This window comes from Argentina anserina, chromosome 6 (assembly GCF_933775445.1).
Source record: "Argentina anserina chromosome 6, drPotAnse1.1, whole genome shotgun sequence".
Lineage (NCBI taxonomy): Eukaryota > Viridiplantae > Streptophyta > Magnoliopsida > Rosales > Rosaceae > Argentina > Argentina anserina.
The window spans coordinates 5525532-5544208 of record NC_065877.1 but is presented as its reverse complement, the minus strand read 5'-3'; the positions used below and the strand labels follow the sequence as shown (position 1 = coordinate 5544208).

General features: G+C 38.9%; 4 protein-coding genes, 1 long non-coding RNA gene and 1 other non-coding gene across 6 annotated transcripts; 4 read left to right on the top strand and 2 right to left on the bottom strand.

Moving 5' to 3' along the window:
• Positions 1–2392: 2392 nt before the first annotated feature.
• On the top strand, positions 2393–4162 carry LOC126799890 (protein NODULATION SIGNALING PATHWAY 2-like). Its single transcript, XM_050527153.1, has one exon. The coding sequence runs from the start codon at positions 2422–2424 to the stop codon at positions 4039–4041; it is 1620 nt and encodes a 539-aa protein (XP_050383110.1). The 5' UTR covers positions 2393–2421; the 3' UTR covers positions 4042–4162.
• Positions 4163–5601: 1439 nt separating this feature from the next.
• On the top strand, positions 5602–7281 carry LOC126798415 (protein NODULATION SIGNALING PATHWAY 2-like). Its single transcript, XM_050525376.1, has one exon. The coding sequence runs from the start codon at positions 5634–5636 to the stop codon at positions 7179–7181; it is 1548 nt and encodes a 515-aa protein (XP_050381333.1). The 5' UTR covers positions 5602–5633; the 3' UTR covers positions 7182–7281.
• A 260-nt stretch (positions 7282–7541) lies between these two features.
• Positions 7542–12954, bottom strand: LOC126798414 (ubiquitin-activating enzyme E1 1-like). The gene is made up of 7 exons (XM_050525375.1): positions 12779–12954; positions 12185–12519; positions 11661–11878; positions 10492–11286; positions 9490–10358; positions 8973–9405; positions 7542–8341 (listed from the first exon to the last, which is right to left on the bottom strand). The coding sequence occupies exons 2-7, from the start codon at positions 12504–12506 to the stop codon at positions 7745–7747; spliced, it is 3234 nt and encodes a 1077-aa protein (XP_050381332.1). The 5' UTR covers positions 12507–12519; positions 12779–12954; the 3' UTR covers positions 7542–7744.
• A 213-nt stretch (positions 12955–13167) lies between these two features.
• Positions 13168–13249, bottom strand: TRNAS-CGA (transfer RNA serine (anticodon CGA)). The gene has a single exon. It is a non-coding gene; the product is annotated as a tRNA-Ser (tRNA).
• Positions 13250–13388: 139 nt separating this feature from the next.
• LOC126799925 (kinetochore protein SPC24 homolog) lies at positions 13389–14760 on the top strand. The gene is made up of 5 exons (XM_050527187.1): positions 13389–13609; positions 13768–13912; positions 14004–14102; positions 14225–14298; positions 14468–14760. The coding sequence occupies exons 1-5, from the start codon at positions 13432–13434 to the stop codon at positions 14572–14574; spliced, it is 603 nt and encodes a 200-aa protein (XP_050383144.1). The 5' UTR covers positions 13389–13431; the 3' UTR covers positions 14575–14760.
• A 515-nt stretch (positions 14761–15275) lies between these two features.
• Positions 15276–18534, top strand: LOC126799941 (uncharacterized). The gene is made up of 3 exons (XR_007672668.1): positions 15276–15366; positions 17003–17617; positions 18211–18534. It is a non-coding gene; the product is annotated as an uncharacterized LOC126799941 (long non-coding RNA).
• The last annotated feature ends 143 nt before the right edge of the window (positions 18535–18677 follow it).

Here is an 18677-nt window from a genome sequence, read left to right as displayed (position 1 = left end):
TTCGCAACCGAGTGACGGAATAAAAGTCGATAAATTCGTTCGGAAACGTAACGTTTTTCGAATTAAGCGTTCCGAGAACGTTCCCGTATCTCGTTTCATAACGTCGCAACCACTCACATTCATTCTAATTAAATTTCACAATTTTATAGAATTCAAATCAAACTCAAATGTTGTTTGAAAATTAGGGTTATTACACGAAGCGAAACAAATGCGGTTTAATAAATTTACACACTTATTAAAGTCTAAGAATTCAAATAATTGATTCCGAAAAATTGGGTCATTACTATATATATATATATATATATATATATATATATATATATATCTAATGATGTACAAGTTTCAAGTTTCTTTTCAACTTTCAAGCGACATTTCTACAAAAACTAACCAAACATTGATAGATTACGATTGTGGATTTAAGAGTATATTGGGTATGTTTACATAATTTTAGACATAAATTAATACATGCATAGATAATTTTATACGTACAATTAATGCTTACATAATTAAATGTATATATCGATCATTGGACTGCATTGTACGTAGAGACAGAAGAGTAGCTAGGCAGCCGCATTTTTCAAAGTTACAAATTGAAATCCAGGCTAGCTAGATCCGAACATAACTGAATTTTATCCGATAATTATTCTAATAATCAATTGGAGACTAATTAAGATGCATACTATCCAATAATCTTGTATGCTAGATATATAGTGTATATGCCGTCTAATTCAATTTTTTGGCCATATTACAAGAGCAGTATCATCTCAACTCTAATAAGAAGCAGGGTAGTTGGAAGAGATGATATATTCTTAGATTTTAACTATCCATGCTTACACGTTCTAAACACTTAATTAATTAATTAATTAAATTAACTATACACAAACCATAGCCATGATCCGCAAGGTGCAGGTTCTCTACTACCTCTTCTGCATGCAGAATCTCAATATGCTGAAACTGCGGGCAATTCTTATCCCGATCATAATTCAGAAGAATGTTTTTGTAGAATATTGGCAATTTGTACTAATTAATCATTTAGTTCATGGCTTAAAACGGTAATTGACAACAATTAATGTGGCAAATTGTAAAATCTGCACGAAGTTGCGTCAGCGAGCGCATTCTTTTATCCTGTATTGGTACTTACTAGACAACAGTATTAACAAATAGAATCCTGAACCGAAATTGCACATATAGTATTGCCATCTCTGCAACTAAAAGTCTAAAACACTGCTGCTAAACATTCAATTTCAGTGCGATTTGTATGAAGTTGCGTCAAGCTCTTCCTTTCGGCATCAAAATTTTCACACGAGTTCTGATATTTTCTCACTCATCATCCCTGTTCTATAGTAGCTATAAGGTCAAACTAATTGATTGGAATTCAAAACTCTGGAGAGCAAAGAAAAAGCATAATCTTGTCAGCGGGCTACGTACAAGCATGCTAATTATCATTAGTGTAATTTCTTTGTGACTTTGAGTAGTATTCACATTTTATGGTATTCTTAATTCTTAAAGACTAAAACTTCATATGGATATCGCAGGCCTTAAAGATTAATGGAGGATATACCAGATGTGATGTCTTATATATAAAATGTGATGAGAATGTTGACCTACTTACCTTCTATTTTTTAGGGCGTAGATGGGGGGCGCTAATATTAACCTCTTTCACATTAATGAATGGCGAATTTTGAGAAAACTTAATAAAGTTGTTATATCAAGTTTGATATTAAAGATTACTTGCAACTCGATTGGTTTTATTTGCTTGTTCTTTGTACGTGGAGGATAATAATATACATGTTGATGATGACCACAAAGTCCTCTACACGTAAATCACTTCTTAATTCCTTTGATTTAGGTTTTAATAAGATTCTGACGAATGGCATAACAGCCGGATGTCATTGTATGAAGTGGTGGATAGAAACACTGTTTCCCCAGTTGGACGGATTCTGTTGGTTCTTCTGCACATTGAGGACTCTAATGTCAGGACACTATTCTTGAATAATGAAGTTGATTTGTTTAAATAAGGTTATACTTCTTATGAAATGATAGGTAATTACTTTGAAAAGACATGATGAATGGTTACCCTTCTCATTCCTTGATTTAAAAACAAAGGATACATGCAGCATATAAGCCACTGCCCAGGAAAATGCCAAGAAAGGAAGAAACTTTGAGTTGGGAACCTCTTTGAAATGAAGCTTGTGGAGAAGTTGGAGATAGAGAATGGCATTTGTTTATGTAAATAATGAGATGGTGATAAGGAAATTCTTCTTTTAATAATGTTCTCAGTTTCCTTGTAATTTATACTAGTTTGTCTCTATGTTGTCTTGATCTGATATATAAACACATACTGAATCAGACTCATTAACAAATCAAAACCAACAAAGTCTTCACCTTCGATTCCTTCCCTTTTCTATTCATCAAAAGAAGATGGAATACTCTTCATTTCTTGATGAGCCTTCTTGGTCTTTCCAAAATTTGATTGACTCATCTTTTGATCAATCTGAATTCATCCACATGGATGTTACTCCAATTGATAGCTCAGATTTATCTTCCCTGTTCATCAATTCACCAAATGAGTTTTCCACGGAAGTTGATTCATATCCTTTTGCCCACCTGTTTAATACTGATGATCTGATTCAGGTGACATCCCAAGTGGAGGAAGTTTCAATGGATTTGGGAGGATTTGAGACTGATTTGATGGTAGAGGGTTTCTTTGGTAATTCATTGGAAGGAAGTGAAGGGAGCTTTCCATCACAGCAAGCTTCTTCACACCATTTTTCTACCCAAGGAAATGATGTATGGAGTCCTAATTCAGTAGTGACTTCTGAAGAGTCTTTAATGGACTCAACATCAATCCAGTCACCACTAACTTTGCCTAGAGAAGAGGAGGGAATCGAGAACGAATTGAGCATTCGTCATTTATTTCAAGCTTATGCTGAAGCCATGGAATATGGCCAGAAAGAGCTAGAGGAGGTTATTCTCAGATGCATCAGTGAGAAAGTCAGTCCAATTGGGGAGTCTTTCGAGCGCCTTGCATTCAACTTGAGTCAAGAAGTTGCTGATGAGCATCAACAAGGCGGGGATTATCTCAAACAAGAATCCTTGAAGAATTTTGAGGCTGCATTTAAGGTGTTCATACAAAACTTCCCTTATGCTAGGTTTGCTCACTATGTAGCAAACTCAGCGATCCTCGAGGCGATTCCAGTAGAAGCTGAGACAGTTCATATAGTAGATTTCGACATGGGAGAAGGGATCCAGTTGTCCCAAATTATTGAGGCCTTAGCACAAAGATTCAAAACACTAAAAGTGACAGCAATTAAATGGGAAGAGGAAGAGGGTGATTGTGCTCCTCCACATTGGAGATTTGAGGAGACAAAGAAGCAACTCCAGAAGCATGCTAGATCCTTTGGCTTGAACTTAAAGATGGAAGAAGTAGCAATGGAGAACTTGGTGACTGAGATGAAGAAGGCAAAGAAGAGGGGTGGAGCGAAAGAATTCTTAGCTTTCAACTGCATGGTTTCTCTTTCCCATATGAGGAGGAGAAGAAGCAGAACGCATGTCATGGAGTATTTGAGACTGGCTAAGGAGTTATTAGCCAACTCCGGGAACTTCAGGACTTCTAAAAATGGTATTATAACTTTCGGTGACGGTGATGCTAGTGAGAAACTTGGAAACCACTCAAGTTTCAGCTCATTCTTTAATGAAAATCTAGTGCATTACCAAGCCTTGTTGGAGTCAATGGAGTCGAATTTCCCAAGTCATCTGGCAGAAGCGAGAATGGTAATGGAATGCATATTCGTAGCACCTTTTGTGTCTTCCCATGCTTGGTTACAAAAGTGGACAGAAGTAAAGGACTGTAATGTTCAACCATGGTTTGGGCTTGATGGTCGGAGATTGAGCAATGAGAATTTGATGGAAGCCAAGGAAATCGTGGGAGATGAAGGATCCTATGGGATCAGAATTCAAGGGCAGAACAGGAATGAGATGGTATTGGAATATAGAGGAACACCTCTGATTAGAGTGTCAACTTGGGAAAGCCAAAGCTAGCTAACTAAAAGTAGAACATTTTTTCTTCAAAATTATTTCAGCAACTGCATGTATTTAGCATGCTGGACATACCTCAATAGTTTCTGCACATATTTGATTGTCTTCTATGTTGTAGAAAAGAACATAAACTAAGTTGACAGATTGTTTGCTATAAGGCCTTTTCTAGTATCCTGGTAAAAACTATACTGATATGTCCTTCAGTGATACTACTCATACTAGGAAACTGACTTGTCACTAAAATAGTAAAAGTCAACAGAAAGATTTTAAAGCTTTGACCTAATACTGTAAAACAGTTCACCGGCTTAGTTACTACATACAATATTGATTAATACTAGGTATACCTGAACTCAGAAAGAAATACTCATCTTCCTGCTTACACCATCCTAACTTACAATAAGAAACAAGGCTTTTAAATCATTTATTTATTTCCAAAAAAAAAAAACAGAGTTTTACCTCAATACAATGCATACTAATTTGCTTCTGTAGTTCTAATCCACTAAGATACCTTTTATGAGATAAATTGATATCTGAGGGATGTCTTCTGCCCTCATTAAGACACCATATAGAGCTGCAAGCAGATAAGACCAGTTGCCACAGAAGTATATGTTGCAGTCTGAAATCCAGCCATTTGCAGATCCAGCTATTCGTTCATGTTATAGTTTGTGTTAGCCTCCTGAAAATTCAGTACATATGAAAAACTCTCTAACATCATTTATGGGATTCATGACTGTCATTGCCAAATGCCAATGATAAGGCTTCTGTTGCAAGTTTTCAGTTACTACTGAAAACAGTAGAGATGAAAGCAAATTATTTCCTATGTACGTACTTTCTATTGCTCGATCATAGGACTACTGTATAAGGATTACAGGGGTGCAAGCTTGAGTAGTATCATAAATGTGATTTCCAACTTGTAAAAATGTGAAGAAAATGGCAAAAATACAAATCTCCTTGGACAGAATAGGATTCAATCTGAAGGCAGGTGGCAGCTCCACCTTGCATTTTCAAAACCAAGTTGAACTGGTAACCACAACATAAATAATCTGCGACAGTAGGAGGTTTGTAGCTTTCTTATCTGTCGCAGTCTTCACATCTTTCGTGGCCTGAAATTCAGGTGCTGTCACATTGTTAACAGTATCAGCAAACTTCTGAGTTCTGGTAGACATGAATAGTAATCTTTCTAGCTAAATTCTCGATTAAAAAACAAAGGATACATGCAACATGTAAGACACCTTCCAAGAAACTTCCAAGGAAAGGAAGAAACTTGAGCAGGGAACCTTTTTGGATTGCAATGAAGTTTGTAGAAAAGTAGGTGATGGAGATTTGTATTTGCTTACTTTGTTTTTGAAGATAATGAGATAGTGATTGGAAATTCTCCCAATTAATTATGATCTTCTTATTCTGAGTATTTTAAATGTCATAGCTTGTCTCTATATTGTTGTTGATCAGCCTATACACACCTAATCAGACTGTTTTACATGATCAAACCCACCAGAGTCTTCATCTTCATATATTTCAGTTTTTACCATTCATAAAAAAAAAAGGAGATGGACTATTCTCCACTTCTTGAGTCTTCTTGGCCATTCCACAATCTGATGAACTCACCTTTTGATCAATCTGATCTCATGAACATAGATGATACTCCAATTGGTAGCTCAGATTTTTCTTCTTTGGTCCTCAAGTCAGATGTATTTTCTGACTTATCCGAAACTTGTTCATACCCTTTCGCCACCGTGTTTCAGGGTGATGATCTGATTCGGGTCTCATCACAGGTGGTGGAATTTCCAATGACTTCGGAAGAAGTTGACCCTGATTTGATGATGGACTGTTTGTTTGGTGATTTCTTGGGAGGAAGTGAAGGGTGGTTTCCTTCAGAAGTTACCTCACAATTTACTGAAGGAGATTGTATGTCAAATTCATTGGTGACTTCTGAAGTATCATCAATGGACTCAGCATCAACATCACTGGTCATTCCTACTGAAGTGGTGGAAATAGATAACGAATCTAGTATTCGTCATCTTCTCAAGGCTTATGCAGAATCCATGGAGAATGGACAGAAGGAGCTAGAGGAGGTAATTTTCAGATGCATCAAAGATAAAGTCAGCCCCATTGGTCATACTTTGGATCGTCTAGCATTTCATTTGTGTCGAGAAGTTGTTGATGATCAACAAGGCGATGTTGATTATCTGAAACAACAATCATACAAGAATTTTGGGGCTGCATTTAAGTTGTTCTACCAGAACTTTCCCTATGGGAAGTTTGCTCACTATGCAGCAAATTCAGCAATCCTAGAGGCTATTCCTGAGGATACAGAGATTGTTCACATAGTAGATTTCGATATGGGAGAAGGGTTGCAGTTGTCACAGATAATTGAAGCTCTAGCACAAAGACTCAAAACACTGAAAGTGACAGCAATCAAATGGGATGATGAAGAAATTGAGTGTGCTCTACAGGGGACATTTGACGAAAGGAAGAAGCAACTCCAAAAACATGCAAGATCTTTTGGCCTAAGCTTGAAGGTGGAGGAAGTTACACTAAAGGATCTGGTGGCAGAGATAAAGAAGACAAAAAAGAGGGCTGTAGGAGAATTCTTAGCCTTTAACTGTATGGTTTCGCTTCCACACGTGAGGAGGAGGAGAAGTAGAAGTCGTGCCATGGAATTTCTGAGACTGGCTAAGGATATGTTAGCCACATCTGGGAACTACAAAACTGGAAGAAAAGGAATTGTAACCTTTGGTGATGGGGAGGCTTGTGATGGACTTGGTAATCAGTTGGATTTCAGCTCGTTCTTTGATAGGAATCTGGTACATTACCAGGCCTTATCGAAGTCGATGGAGTCAAATTTCCCAAGTCATCTAGCAGAGGCAAGAATGGTGATGGAATGCATCTTCCTAGCACCATTTGTCTCGTCGCAGGCTTGGCTCCAGAACTGGAGCGAAATGAAGGACGCTCGCCAAAGTCAACCATGGTCTGGGCTGGAGGGTCGTAGACTCAGCAAAAAGAACTTGTTGGAAGCGAAGGAAATTGTTGGAGACGACAGCGCCTACGGAATAAGGATTGCAGGACAGAATGGAAATGAAATGGCCTTGGAATGGAGGGGGCATCCTTTGGTTAGAGTTTCAACATGGGAACACCAAAGCTAGCTAAAATTAGACCACGATCCTTCCCGTTTCTCATTTTTGCAATTTCTTTCAGCAACTGCATGTGTTCAACATGCTGGACAAAGATGTTGCTTTACATATTATTTTCGAGAAAGAACAGATACTTTACTCATAAAACTATTATGCGTGGAAAGATCTTGCAGCTGAAAACTTGTGAGACCCAGCAACAATTACCACATCTAACGACGACACCCTAAATTCCGAATTTGTTTGTTGAGGGATGTTAGGAGAATCAAACTGTTAGCGTAAAACGTCGAGACTGCAGGCAGTGTTATAGTACTATCGGCAGGAAATAAATCAGCATACCTTAAGGGTGTGAGCATATAAACCTGAACAGCTTCAACAGAGATTCAGCATCGATTTAACCACACGCAACAATATTGGAAAACTGCTAAATCTCTAAACATCTCTGAACACAGCGAAATATGTCATCAGTTCTCTGCTTATATCAAGGGAAACTCAAATTCGCTAATTGGGTTCTTTTAAGAAAACATTTTGCTCATCCTACACGTCTTTCTTCACTAAGCTCTGATAAGCCAAAATGTCTACTTGAAGTAAATGGAGATCTGAGGGATGTCAATATCATTATCATCATCGTCTTCGCAGGCCACCACCACATCAAAGTGGTTCCGATATGGGGGCAGCTCTGCCTTTGCCACATCCCTAGCCAAATCCACCATATGTTTGTCCATGCGTTCTCTGTGCTTGGGGAACATGCTGTTAAAAAGAAGACAGCTGCCATATGAGATGCTGTAGGCATTTAAGCCCTTTCCTTTGAGCCAATTAAGAAGCTGCTTCAAAGTTGGGTTGTCCTTTATAATCCACCTGTCCCAAACTGTCCAGCTCATATCTTGGTGCTTGATGACTTTAGGAGGTACCGGTTCAGCCATGGAAAACAAAGGAAGAGCAAGATTGGCAAAGGTGTTTCGGTAGTCCTCTATCTTGTGCCCTCCAGCTAGAACCTTATACAGCTCCAAGCAGACTAGACCAGTTGCAAGAGCAGTAGATGTTGCAATTGCAGGAATGATTCTACCAGCAATGAATTTGGCCTTCAGCTTGTCGACTTCAGGGATACCATAGTTCCTTGCCCTCATATTTGCAAATCCAGCTATTACATCCATATGATAGTTTGTGTCATCATCCTGTATGACAAGTGAAAAGTGCCCTAACATCAGTAATCTGTAAGATGTCTTATGACAGCAAATACTTGCCCTGTCATTATGAACTAGTCTATGCAAGGAAGATATACAACATGTCAAAAGTTCGGCTGGATAATGAGTTGTGATGCAGGTTAAAATATTCAAATCTTTACACAGTTATATTCAGCAGGATATATAATTATGGAAAATAGCTACGAAGTCTGTTTCATCATTCTGGCTAACAAAACTAGTTCTGAAGAATATATTTCTGTGAACTTCAAACAAAAAAAAAGCATGATCCATAAAGTGTTGGAAGATGTTGAATGTATATTTGAAAACCCAATAATTTTTAAAAGGTGTATCTCTTTAATCCGGTGAGTGAGAATTATAATTAATATGTTAAATATCATAAAACATAACAGCACACCCAATTCACGTTCTGGAAGATGGTTCATACACACTCAACTACCTATATCAACTTTCAACACATTCAAACTATAAGCTCAATGTCACACAACCGCTCTTGTATAAAGGATGCAGACTCTTAAATGCCACAAGCCTGAGATGATTTAGTGAATGTGATGGCCAACTAGACATAAATTTCTACAAGAGAAGAAAATAATGAAAGGCAAACCTTCTCAAATTGTATAGGATTCATCTTGAAGGCAGGTGGGAGCTGCTCCTTGCATTTTTCTAACTTCAAAACTAACTCGTTGATGACAGCAGCATCATCAATGGATGCTGGTAGAATGTTTGTAGCTTTCTCATCTGTTACAATCTTCACGTCCTTTTTAGGCTCAAATTCAGGAACCATGACATTGTTAACAGCCTCAGCAAACTTTTGAGTAGACTTGACCCAGTCAGGAATTTCAATGTTGAATGTCTCAGCTCGTAGTATGGATGATGCCAGTATAAACTGAAGGTGGCTGAGATCATCAACTGAGAACACCAGTGGGCGAGGGAAACGCTTGGGAGCAGACCAGAATGGGGTCCCACTACTGGTTGTAGCGTCCTCAGGAAAAGTATACGTTAATTGCTTCACACGGTTGGAAAAGTAGTCCTCAAACCTGGTTCCATCAAGAACAACGCATTACATTTAAAATGATAGTTAGTGAATTAAAATAAATTGAATAAAATAGTATAAACATTACTTTAGACGGGCCCAGGTAATGCAATCTTGAAATGTCTCACATCTCTCCTTGTCAAGGCATTCAATGACACTTTCCAAGTTATTCCTTGCCTGAGCATCACCAGCATTCTTCATTGCAGTAGTGTACTCACTAGGATTTGTCAAGTAGGCATTTACTTCCGCAGGGATCTTCTCAAGTAAACCCTCAAACTCGGATCGAGCCCATGTCAAGCAGTGGTCAATGTTGTGAGGAAATGAATGAACTGTGCACATAGGTGCTTGCTTTTCTGGTGGATCCCTTGATGCTCCATAATTTTCAGTCAAGTGAGGAATCACCATCTGTGTGTTGCACTTGGCACCTAGGGTACCTGATTCCAAAAGTGGCTTCTGGAAATACAAGCATCGCTGATCGATGTAAAGCCTGGCATTCACATTATCTAGAGCATTGATAACAACATCCAAATTCTCCCAGAAAGTATCATTAAACACATTTTCAGACTCAGGGCTGGCACGGTTCTGCAGTGCTTCAATATTAAAACGACTGTTTATCTGTGCAGCAGCGGTAGCAGCAACTGTTGACTTTGCTTGCCCAATGTTCCAATCGCGGAAGAGAAATTGTCTGCTAAGGTTACTCTTCTCAATGACATCATCATCTGTGATTGTTAATTTACCTTCTTGACCACAGGCAACGCCCATCAGCGCTAAATTCTTCAAAAACTCGCATCCTAGTGCACCAGATCCAACAGTGAACACTTTTGACTCCTCCAGCTTTTTCTGCAACTTCGCTCCAAATACTGAAATTTGTGCATCATAACGACTGTTTAGTGGCTTCAAATCACTAGGGTCCGATGCTTCTGTTGGAAGCGATTCTACCGAATCAAAGTAGAAAAACTGCAAAAAAGCAAATAAACATCTCAATAAAAACTTCAACCTATTAGGAGGAACCAGCAACTGAACTTCCAAAGGGGATTGAATTAGACTTGGTATTGAAATCAAATTTTAAGGGCATTTGGCAGTTAATTACCTGGAAAAGAGGGTGAAATTTTGCAGAACAGGCCTTCACAACTTCCTGACCAACAATACCACCAAACATGGCAGCCATAGGATTCAGCACAGCCCTAGCACCAAAGGCAAAATGATGAAGAATCTTCTGATCAATCTCCTCAAGCTTCCCGTCTGCCAAGCTATCATTTATGCTAGTAACCAATGATATGAACTTTGTAGCATCATCCTCGGATCCAGCAACAGGGAAGCGTCCCAACTCTGATATGAACTTATCTAGTGCCTGAAATGCCAGGTGCAAGAGAGGTGGACGATCAAACTTGGAGAAGTCAATCAGAAGGAAATCTCCAGGTTCTTTGACAGCTTCTCGCAAGGGCTTAAATTTCAACACCTTTGGTTGCTTAACCTGTGTGACTATACCACCTTTCTCATATGCTCCGTAATTTGTAGTGTCCTCCTCCATTGTGAATGAGTACGGCCTTGCATTCTTTATCTTCCTCGGTTTTCCATCATTCATTTCAGTCATTCCATGGACTTCAGTGAACAAAACCAAATCCCCATCCTGAAACTCAAGCCTCTCATCATCGACGCACGATATCATAGCAGGGTTGTCGTTGCTGATTGATGCGACTATGCCTGTGTGTGGATCCTCGCCATCAACATCAAGAACAGTGAACTCGGGACCAAAGTCACAAAATACACTGCCGAAAAGACCCCGTACTTCAGACTTGATAAACGAGATTGGAGGCTGATGATTATGGCAATAATCATCGAATTCAATTGCTTTTTCTAAGCTAATATCAGTGAAAACAACAGCCTGCAGGATTGAAATACCAAGCTCAATGGAAGTGCATAAGGAAAAGCAAAGAAAGCGAATTCATATAGAGCATTACCTCAATAGATAAGGCACAATTAAATATTTGAATTTTATCAAAGCATAATTAGCAGATAATCTTCCCAAAACAGGAAATTTAACTCAGAGAAATAATCCATCTTTTATTTTATTATTTGATCAGTTAGTAACCCTTCACATCCTCCACACAAAAATAAACTATGACTATTTTACTACAAACAAGTGAAACAACACTTTGTGGAGCTTTAAGATTCATAGTAATGATAATATAATCATAGACAAGCCAGTCACAAAGAGATACTCTACATGAAAATCAATAACTAGGAAGGTTACACTACCTGGTAATCAGAAAGTTTCTCTTTAGTGAGCTGAGTAGTCAGAGTTGAAATGAGTACAGCATTGTTAAGCTCTTGCAATTTTTGGACACAGGCAAGGGCTCGATTCTTTCCAACATCTTCCTCTGAGAAAAAGAAATTGCCTGACAGGTCCCACAACTCAACAACTCCTTCATCATGCAAGGTCACAGACTTGACACCAGCAAGAACAAGATTCTTTGCTGCAACAAAGACAAATGACATTACATAAACCATGCAAGTATCACCAGGATTTCTATATTAAACCATCTAAGAACATTACAATATATTCCGTTTATACTCTTCCTCAGTATAATCTAGAAACAATGGATCTATACAATTACAAAAATAACAATCTAGTATGATTACTCATTCACTTCTTCCTCGGTATCAGCTATGTTGTATACAAATATGCGCGAAATCTAAAGCAACGCAAATTATTCCATCTCATGAACCAAAATCCACCACTGCCAAAAAAAAGAAACTTCAGAGAATGTTTTTTCGCATACCAATCTCAGCGCCAAGGCCTTGCATCCCGGAGACAAGAATGTTGGAGGCAAAGAGACGCCTCATCGTCTCACGGCCATACACCGCAAGCTGCCGGCTGTGGAGATCCTCATCAATATCCCCAGAGTTCCCATTTCCCAATGCCATTATCGACGGCTTGTCGCTACTGCTGCTGCCGCTGGTGCTGATGTTTTTTCCGTTACCGGTGCCGGTGCCCTTAGACTCCTCGGTGCAGAGCTTCTTGATCGGAGATTCGTCGGCGAAGTTTGGTTCCCCTTGTAGTGCTGCAACCTCTCCGCCCACTTCTCTCTTTCTAGGAAGCATACAGTGCGATGAACTGCCCAACCACAACTCCATTAAAATATTCACACTCGAAAATAATTCACAATTACAAAACCAAACCCTAGCTCTACCACACTTTTCAGCTCCTCAATGTATTTGTTCATTGCGAATGAAATCGAATCAAGACAAAGCAAATATACGAGACTGATCTAGAGTCTATGATACGAATTAGCTTCTAGATGGATCACGAATATTCGAGACGTGCGGGAATGAAAACCGTGGAAGCGAAGCGAGGGAGAGAGAGAGAGAGATACCTGGAAGAACGTGCGGAGAATGCGACGGTGGTGGAATAGAGGAGGAGGTGGCGTAGAGTTCAGGTTTGGTTAGGGTTTGAGGAGCGAGATGCGATGAGGCTCAGATGGCGGTTCATTGCTCTTTGTAGAGAGCAAGAGAGAGACCCTTCTTGGTGTGGGCCGATAATGGTGGACTTGGATCGGGGTTAAAATGATGTCCTTTGCTTTGTGAGGGGGCAGGTGGGGAATTTCGGGGGTTTGTGCTTATGCTGCGTCGTTTTGTTAAAGAAATCCATTGCAAACGACGTACAATTTTGAAGAGGGTGTGAGATGCCCTTATACAAACAACTTGTTATGGTTGGAGAGTCCAATGCAACAACCATTGGGAAGTGAAAAATAAGGAAAAAAGTCGTCAACAGCAGGATTCGAACCTGCGCAGGCAAAGCCCAACAGATTTCGAGTCTGTCTCCTTAACCACTCGGACATGTTGACGCTACTGAATCGACAGCGTGATATTCCAAATTAACATCAGTAAATTAACTAATTATGTATTTTCGCGCTTAAGCAGCCCCAAATTCAAAAGCAAATCCCTAGTAGAGGGCAGAGACTTTTTAATTCGAGAGCCAAAAAGATCGGGACCGACCTCTCCGCCGTCGTCGAATCTCAGATCAATAATGACGGGCTCTTCTGGAGCCATCGACTTCCATTCGCTGATCTCCTACAGCGACGACCTCGTTCGTGCCTTGAAGGACCAAAATGACCTCAACAACTTGACCCACTGCATCCAAACTTCCCATTCCCTCCGCTCCGACACCGATTCCGACCTCGCCGAAGCCCAAAGATTGCTCCGAGGTCCCTCTCTTCTCTTCTCGTCACTTCACTTCAGTTTATTTCACTTTCTACTTTCTATGGTCTTTAATTATTATTATTATTATTTTTTAATTTAGTTGCAAAATTGTAGCTGGCTGAAGGCATTGGATTGCTGACTAGTTTGTTGTGTGTGGGAATAGATTATGAGACAAAGTTGGAAGCTTGCAAGAAGAAGACAGAGGAGGTGAAATCGGAGGCGGTTGCTGATGAGGAACTGGAGCTTCTTCAGAGAGAATTGGATGAGGGGGTTCAGCTGGAGCATTTGATTCTGGAGGAGCTCAGATGAGTGTTGTTTTGTTTGTTTAACACTGACTTGATTCTAGAGGTTGAGGCCCCATGGTTACTGATTTCCGTTTGCTTTTGTGTCAAGCACATGTATCGGCAGCGACATGGATGATTTGGAACACCAGAGGGTTGCGGTTGTGGATAAGAACAAAGTGTTGAAGAAAAAGAAGCAGGATGAGCTCAAAGCACAGTGAGTGCTGTCAAGTTTGATGCTAGTGTTATATATGGATTGTTTCGAGTGCTATTTTACTCTTGAGATACGACAGACTGACACTTCATTTTTGTTATGAACTGTTGTTCTTTTATATGCAGGAGGAAGCTCTCGATGTATGCTTCTGTTACGAATATTATACCCAACCTGGATGATCAGTCAAGAATCATGGGCTGTATCCAACTAGTTGCATGATCTCACTTGTAGTTACAACATACATATAATGTCTGAATTCGAATTCAATATATCATTCATCTGTTTATTCACTTTTCTGGTATGCAGCTCTTAGTACATTTGATGGGGTGGTACTGCGATAAATTTGTTCTCCTTAAGTCATATTCCAGATATTGTGGATAGAGATACAAAAAAGGTACAGAACTTTGAAATTGACGCAGAGAAGATGACTGCCTATGAAACATGTGATAGCATGTGGAAGATGATTACTCCTTGATAGATATTCCATCTTTCCCCTGAGATAACTTTGTATAATGTTGTGCAATATTTTGGTTTTTATTCGTCTGTGTTGCTGGAGAAGTAATCATTTGATAGTTTGTAAGTTATGATGACATTGTAACGCACAAGTTAAAAGCTGATTATTGAGAATCTTGTTGGTGCCAATTGGGCTAATTTTGGGACAGTTGTTACCTATGTTTAAGTTATATGATTGTGATGTATTGGAGAACACAAGAAATTGTGTTAGATAGCCAACCTACTTTAACTTCTAACTTTTTTTTTGCCTGGATATATTGCCTCCAACCTACTCATACAATTAATCAGGGCCATTAGCGGATGCTCTGACCCTTGGTTTGACGATGATGACTGTCTGTTTTTGTAGACTTGGACACTACTAAAACACTTCTGAAGACAGTGATCGTCTCCATTTCTTGTGTCAGAAGTTTGAAGGTACTACACTGAAGCTACAAATAGCATGTGTATATATATACCTGCTGCAAATTGAAATTTGACATAGATGTTAAAGGTGTTATTGATTCTGGCAATTACCTGTATTACATTTTAGCTAATTTGAGATGACTAATCTCTCATGCTCTTAAAGTCTTTTAATTGGCAGTTGGAGTGATAATGGATGACTGAATAATCATATGGGATTTTGCGTTGGCAGGTGCTGCTTGTTGGTGATTGGATTTCACTTAGAAGCCATCCACTCTGAAAATAAAACACGATAATCTTTGTCTCCACTCTCCAGCAAACCTTCAAGCGGGCAGGCAGTTCTGCAAAATTAAGGGTAGGACCCTCATTCCCTGTTTCTTTAAGTTTCAGTTTCCTAAGCCTGTGCTAAAATTGGAAGTGGTATAAGTGCCAGACTGCAGTGTCATTCTAGCCTTGACTTGCTCAACTATTGCATTTAAGAAGCAGAACTGTGTTCTTTCTTTGTATCATGCATAGAGTATATTACATACCCTGAAAAACATGTTGAAACTCATATTTTGGGGCCTGTTAGATATTATCTGTCATACCACTTTACTATACCTGAATTGTAAATCATTCAAGTCCTGCCAAATGGCTCAATTTCATGTTGTGGTTGAGCTTAACTCTTGGGAGTATTTGGTAGTAACTTGTTTGATACTGTAGTTCTGTCTGACAGTTCCAAAAAGGACATATTTCCTCTATACTAAGGTCACATATTCATCCAAGGAGTGGAAACCATACTTGTAGATGTGAACCATATTGTTAGTATACATAATACACAAATCTAAGACTGAAAATTTACTTCCAGTATGGTTTCGCTACAAGTATGGTTGATAACAACAACTATCAGTATGGTTTCCACTAATTAGATGAACATGTGAACACTAAAAGGTGTCCAATTCCAGGTATCCATCACAGAAACATTTCCATCGAATCTTAGTTGTTGTTTTCTGGAAGACTAATTGCATGATAGAGTAGAATTTCTCATTCAGATCATGATGCGTTAAGGAATAAGGAATTATCTCTCTGTATGCTGTACTAGATATCATGAAGCAGGTAATAAAATGTTAACCAATTCAATTTTTTTGAAACATATATATGTTTAACTCAAAGTACACCACTGTAACTTCATATCAAAACACCACGTATAAGCTTGTACTATTATTTAAAAGTTTAGTTGATTAGAAATGCTGCGCAGAACAATAGGTGTAGCAGATAGTAATATATATGGAAGTGGGTCGAGTTTGACTTTTTAGCTGAGCTGAAGAGAATTGGTGTGCAGGCCGAAGGTTTAGGATGGCCTTGGTATGCCTCACAGATGTAGCTTAGAAAGTTCTTGTAGTCCTGCATACAGATAGAAAAAAATTATACCTTTTTTTTTTTGAGAATGTAAAAAGTTTAGTGCTTTGTCTGTGTGTGAGAGAGAAAAACAGAGAGAGATAGAGAGGGGGATTTACATAGTATAAAGGTTGCTTATTGATGACAACCCATGGCACATTTGTATGAGGAGGATCTAGGTGGTTTGTTTCAATAGCGTATTGTAATAGAAGCTGCATTCAATATTTGTTGCTTATCAGCAAGAGTTTGGAATCACAAACATACACATATTCATATGCATACACATGAGAGAAATTCAACATGTACTAAGAACCAACAAAATACAGGAAACTAAAACTGTACACCTTTTTCGCAGATCCGCTTTTGTAGCAATCTGAGACAGATTTGTCATCCAGCTTTATTATTCTAGAACAAGATCTCCATTCATCTTCTATTAACTGTAATCTTCCCAAGTTTTGCCATGCTACACATTTAATAAAATGGAAATGCGTATTCTACATGACAATTAAAGAGATGGTGAAGTAAGAACAAAGCCACTCTTTTCATGTCTTGTAAATTGTGTTACTATAAGATTTATGATAGCTCTTTGACAGGTTTCAACCAAATCATTACAGGACTGGGAAAGTGACAAAAGACTGAAGAGGAACAAAATTCTTTGTTTATGGTGCAAAAGAGAAACTTCGGTTACTTGTAAAGAAGCTTACCACATCCGGCCAGATGTTGATTACACAAGCTCCTATACTGTTCAAGTAGCATTCAGCTGGGCCATTCTGCAGCACATATGCACATGGAAATACCATGTCAACAAACCATAAAAAGAAAAAGGGCCCAGAGAATAAAGTACGAGGAAGGTGGGAAATATGAACCTGGCAAATGATGGTGTTGTTGGGTTCTTGGATGTAGGCATTTCCATATGGTACCAGCCGGAGGTTGATAATGTCCATGAGATCCAGCTCAAATGCCTTTGGGAGTTCATATACGAAGAATTCCTCACAGTAGGAGCTGAGGGTGTCGTAATATATAGTCAGGTTAAGTTTCTGAGGAAAGCAATTGTAGTCCTCAGGAGACGGAGCATTGGTGCAGAGTGAGATCAGAGCAGTTAGAACAGTGATGGAGAAGAACTTACGAAAAGCCATTAGTTGCTTATCACAGCTTGCTTTTCACCAGTTTTCACAGTAGTACTAAAGTGTACGCTTATATAGCACTTGGCCAGATAAGAGTTGAGCTGGGTAAGTCACCTTTCTGTATTCTCACTCTTGAATCTCAAACATGTTGAGAGATGATGACTCTTCATATCATTTCTTAAATAAGTAGGATGACACTTCCCCCTCCACTTTCTCTATGTTGATCACTTTCAATCCTCTAAAATTAGAAATGCAATAACTCATGGTGGTTTATTGACCACATTTTATGACTGTATTTAAAAACTCGAATACTTCTTTTCAAAAGGAATTTCCCTTTCAAAACCGTTTTTGCCATCCAGCTATCCTTCTCTACGATTATAGTAGAAATTTCTCTATTATAAGTTTGCCATCCAGCTATCCTTTTGAAATCAGCTAGAGTTGCTGTGGCTGTTGCTGTTGCTGTCCAGGCTATAGTGACTAATAAACTCAGGATATAAGCAAAAAAAAATCAATTGAAAATCATAGAGGAGGCTCATCCTGACTCAATCTTCCATTTTTCACATTGTTGTGACTTCTACTTTTTCTTTGATAGAGTTATTATCAATTTACTAACATGAAAGTTGGGATTTCCTAGTGTAATTGCTTTTCTTATGGTAAACCTCCGATCCGTTCACATATTTATGCGTGATCAATTACAGGTAACATACAAAGCACTAGAGTACAAACAGTACAAACAAAGGTGCTGCATATGAAGGTAAAAACGTGGTGGTAGCATCAATCACAGGCTGCTCTTGTTGGAGTAGGAACAGTATCTAATCGGTCTCACTTGATCAATTTCCTCCCAATTACAAAACTCACCTTTAAGTGCAAATGTGAGTCCAACCGCTGGGTGAGTTTCCTGTCTCATCCTTTTGCTGCTCGCTTTGAGGTGCGGTATGTAGAGATCACTAGTGCATGGGATCTATAGTGGTCAGATTCGGAGGTTGAGAATTTGGAGAATAGAAGTCGATCTATTCTTGGGATGTGAAAATTCTCTAATTTTGTGATGGCTCAAACTACTCTGCATGTGAAGGCAGTGAAGCCAACTGCATGTTTGCATATACTTAACGAGCAAATGGTTTAAGTTGCTCTCACTTCTGAATTAACCTTGGATCTGGCTGTCTTT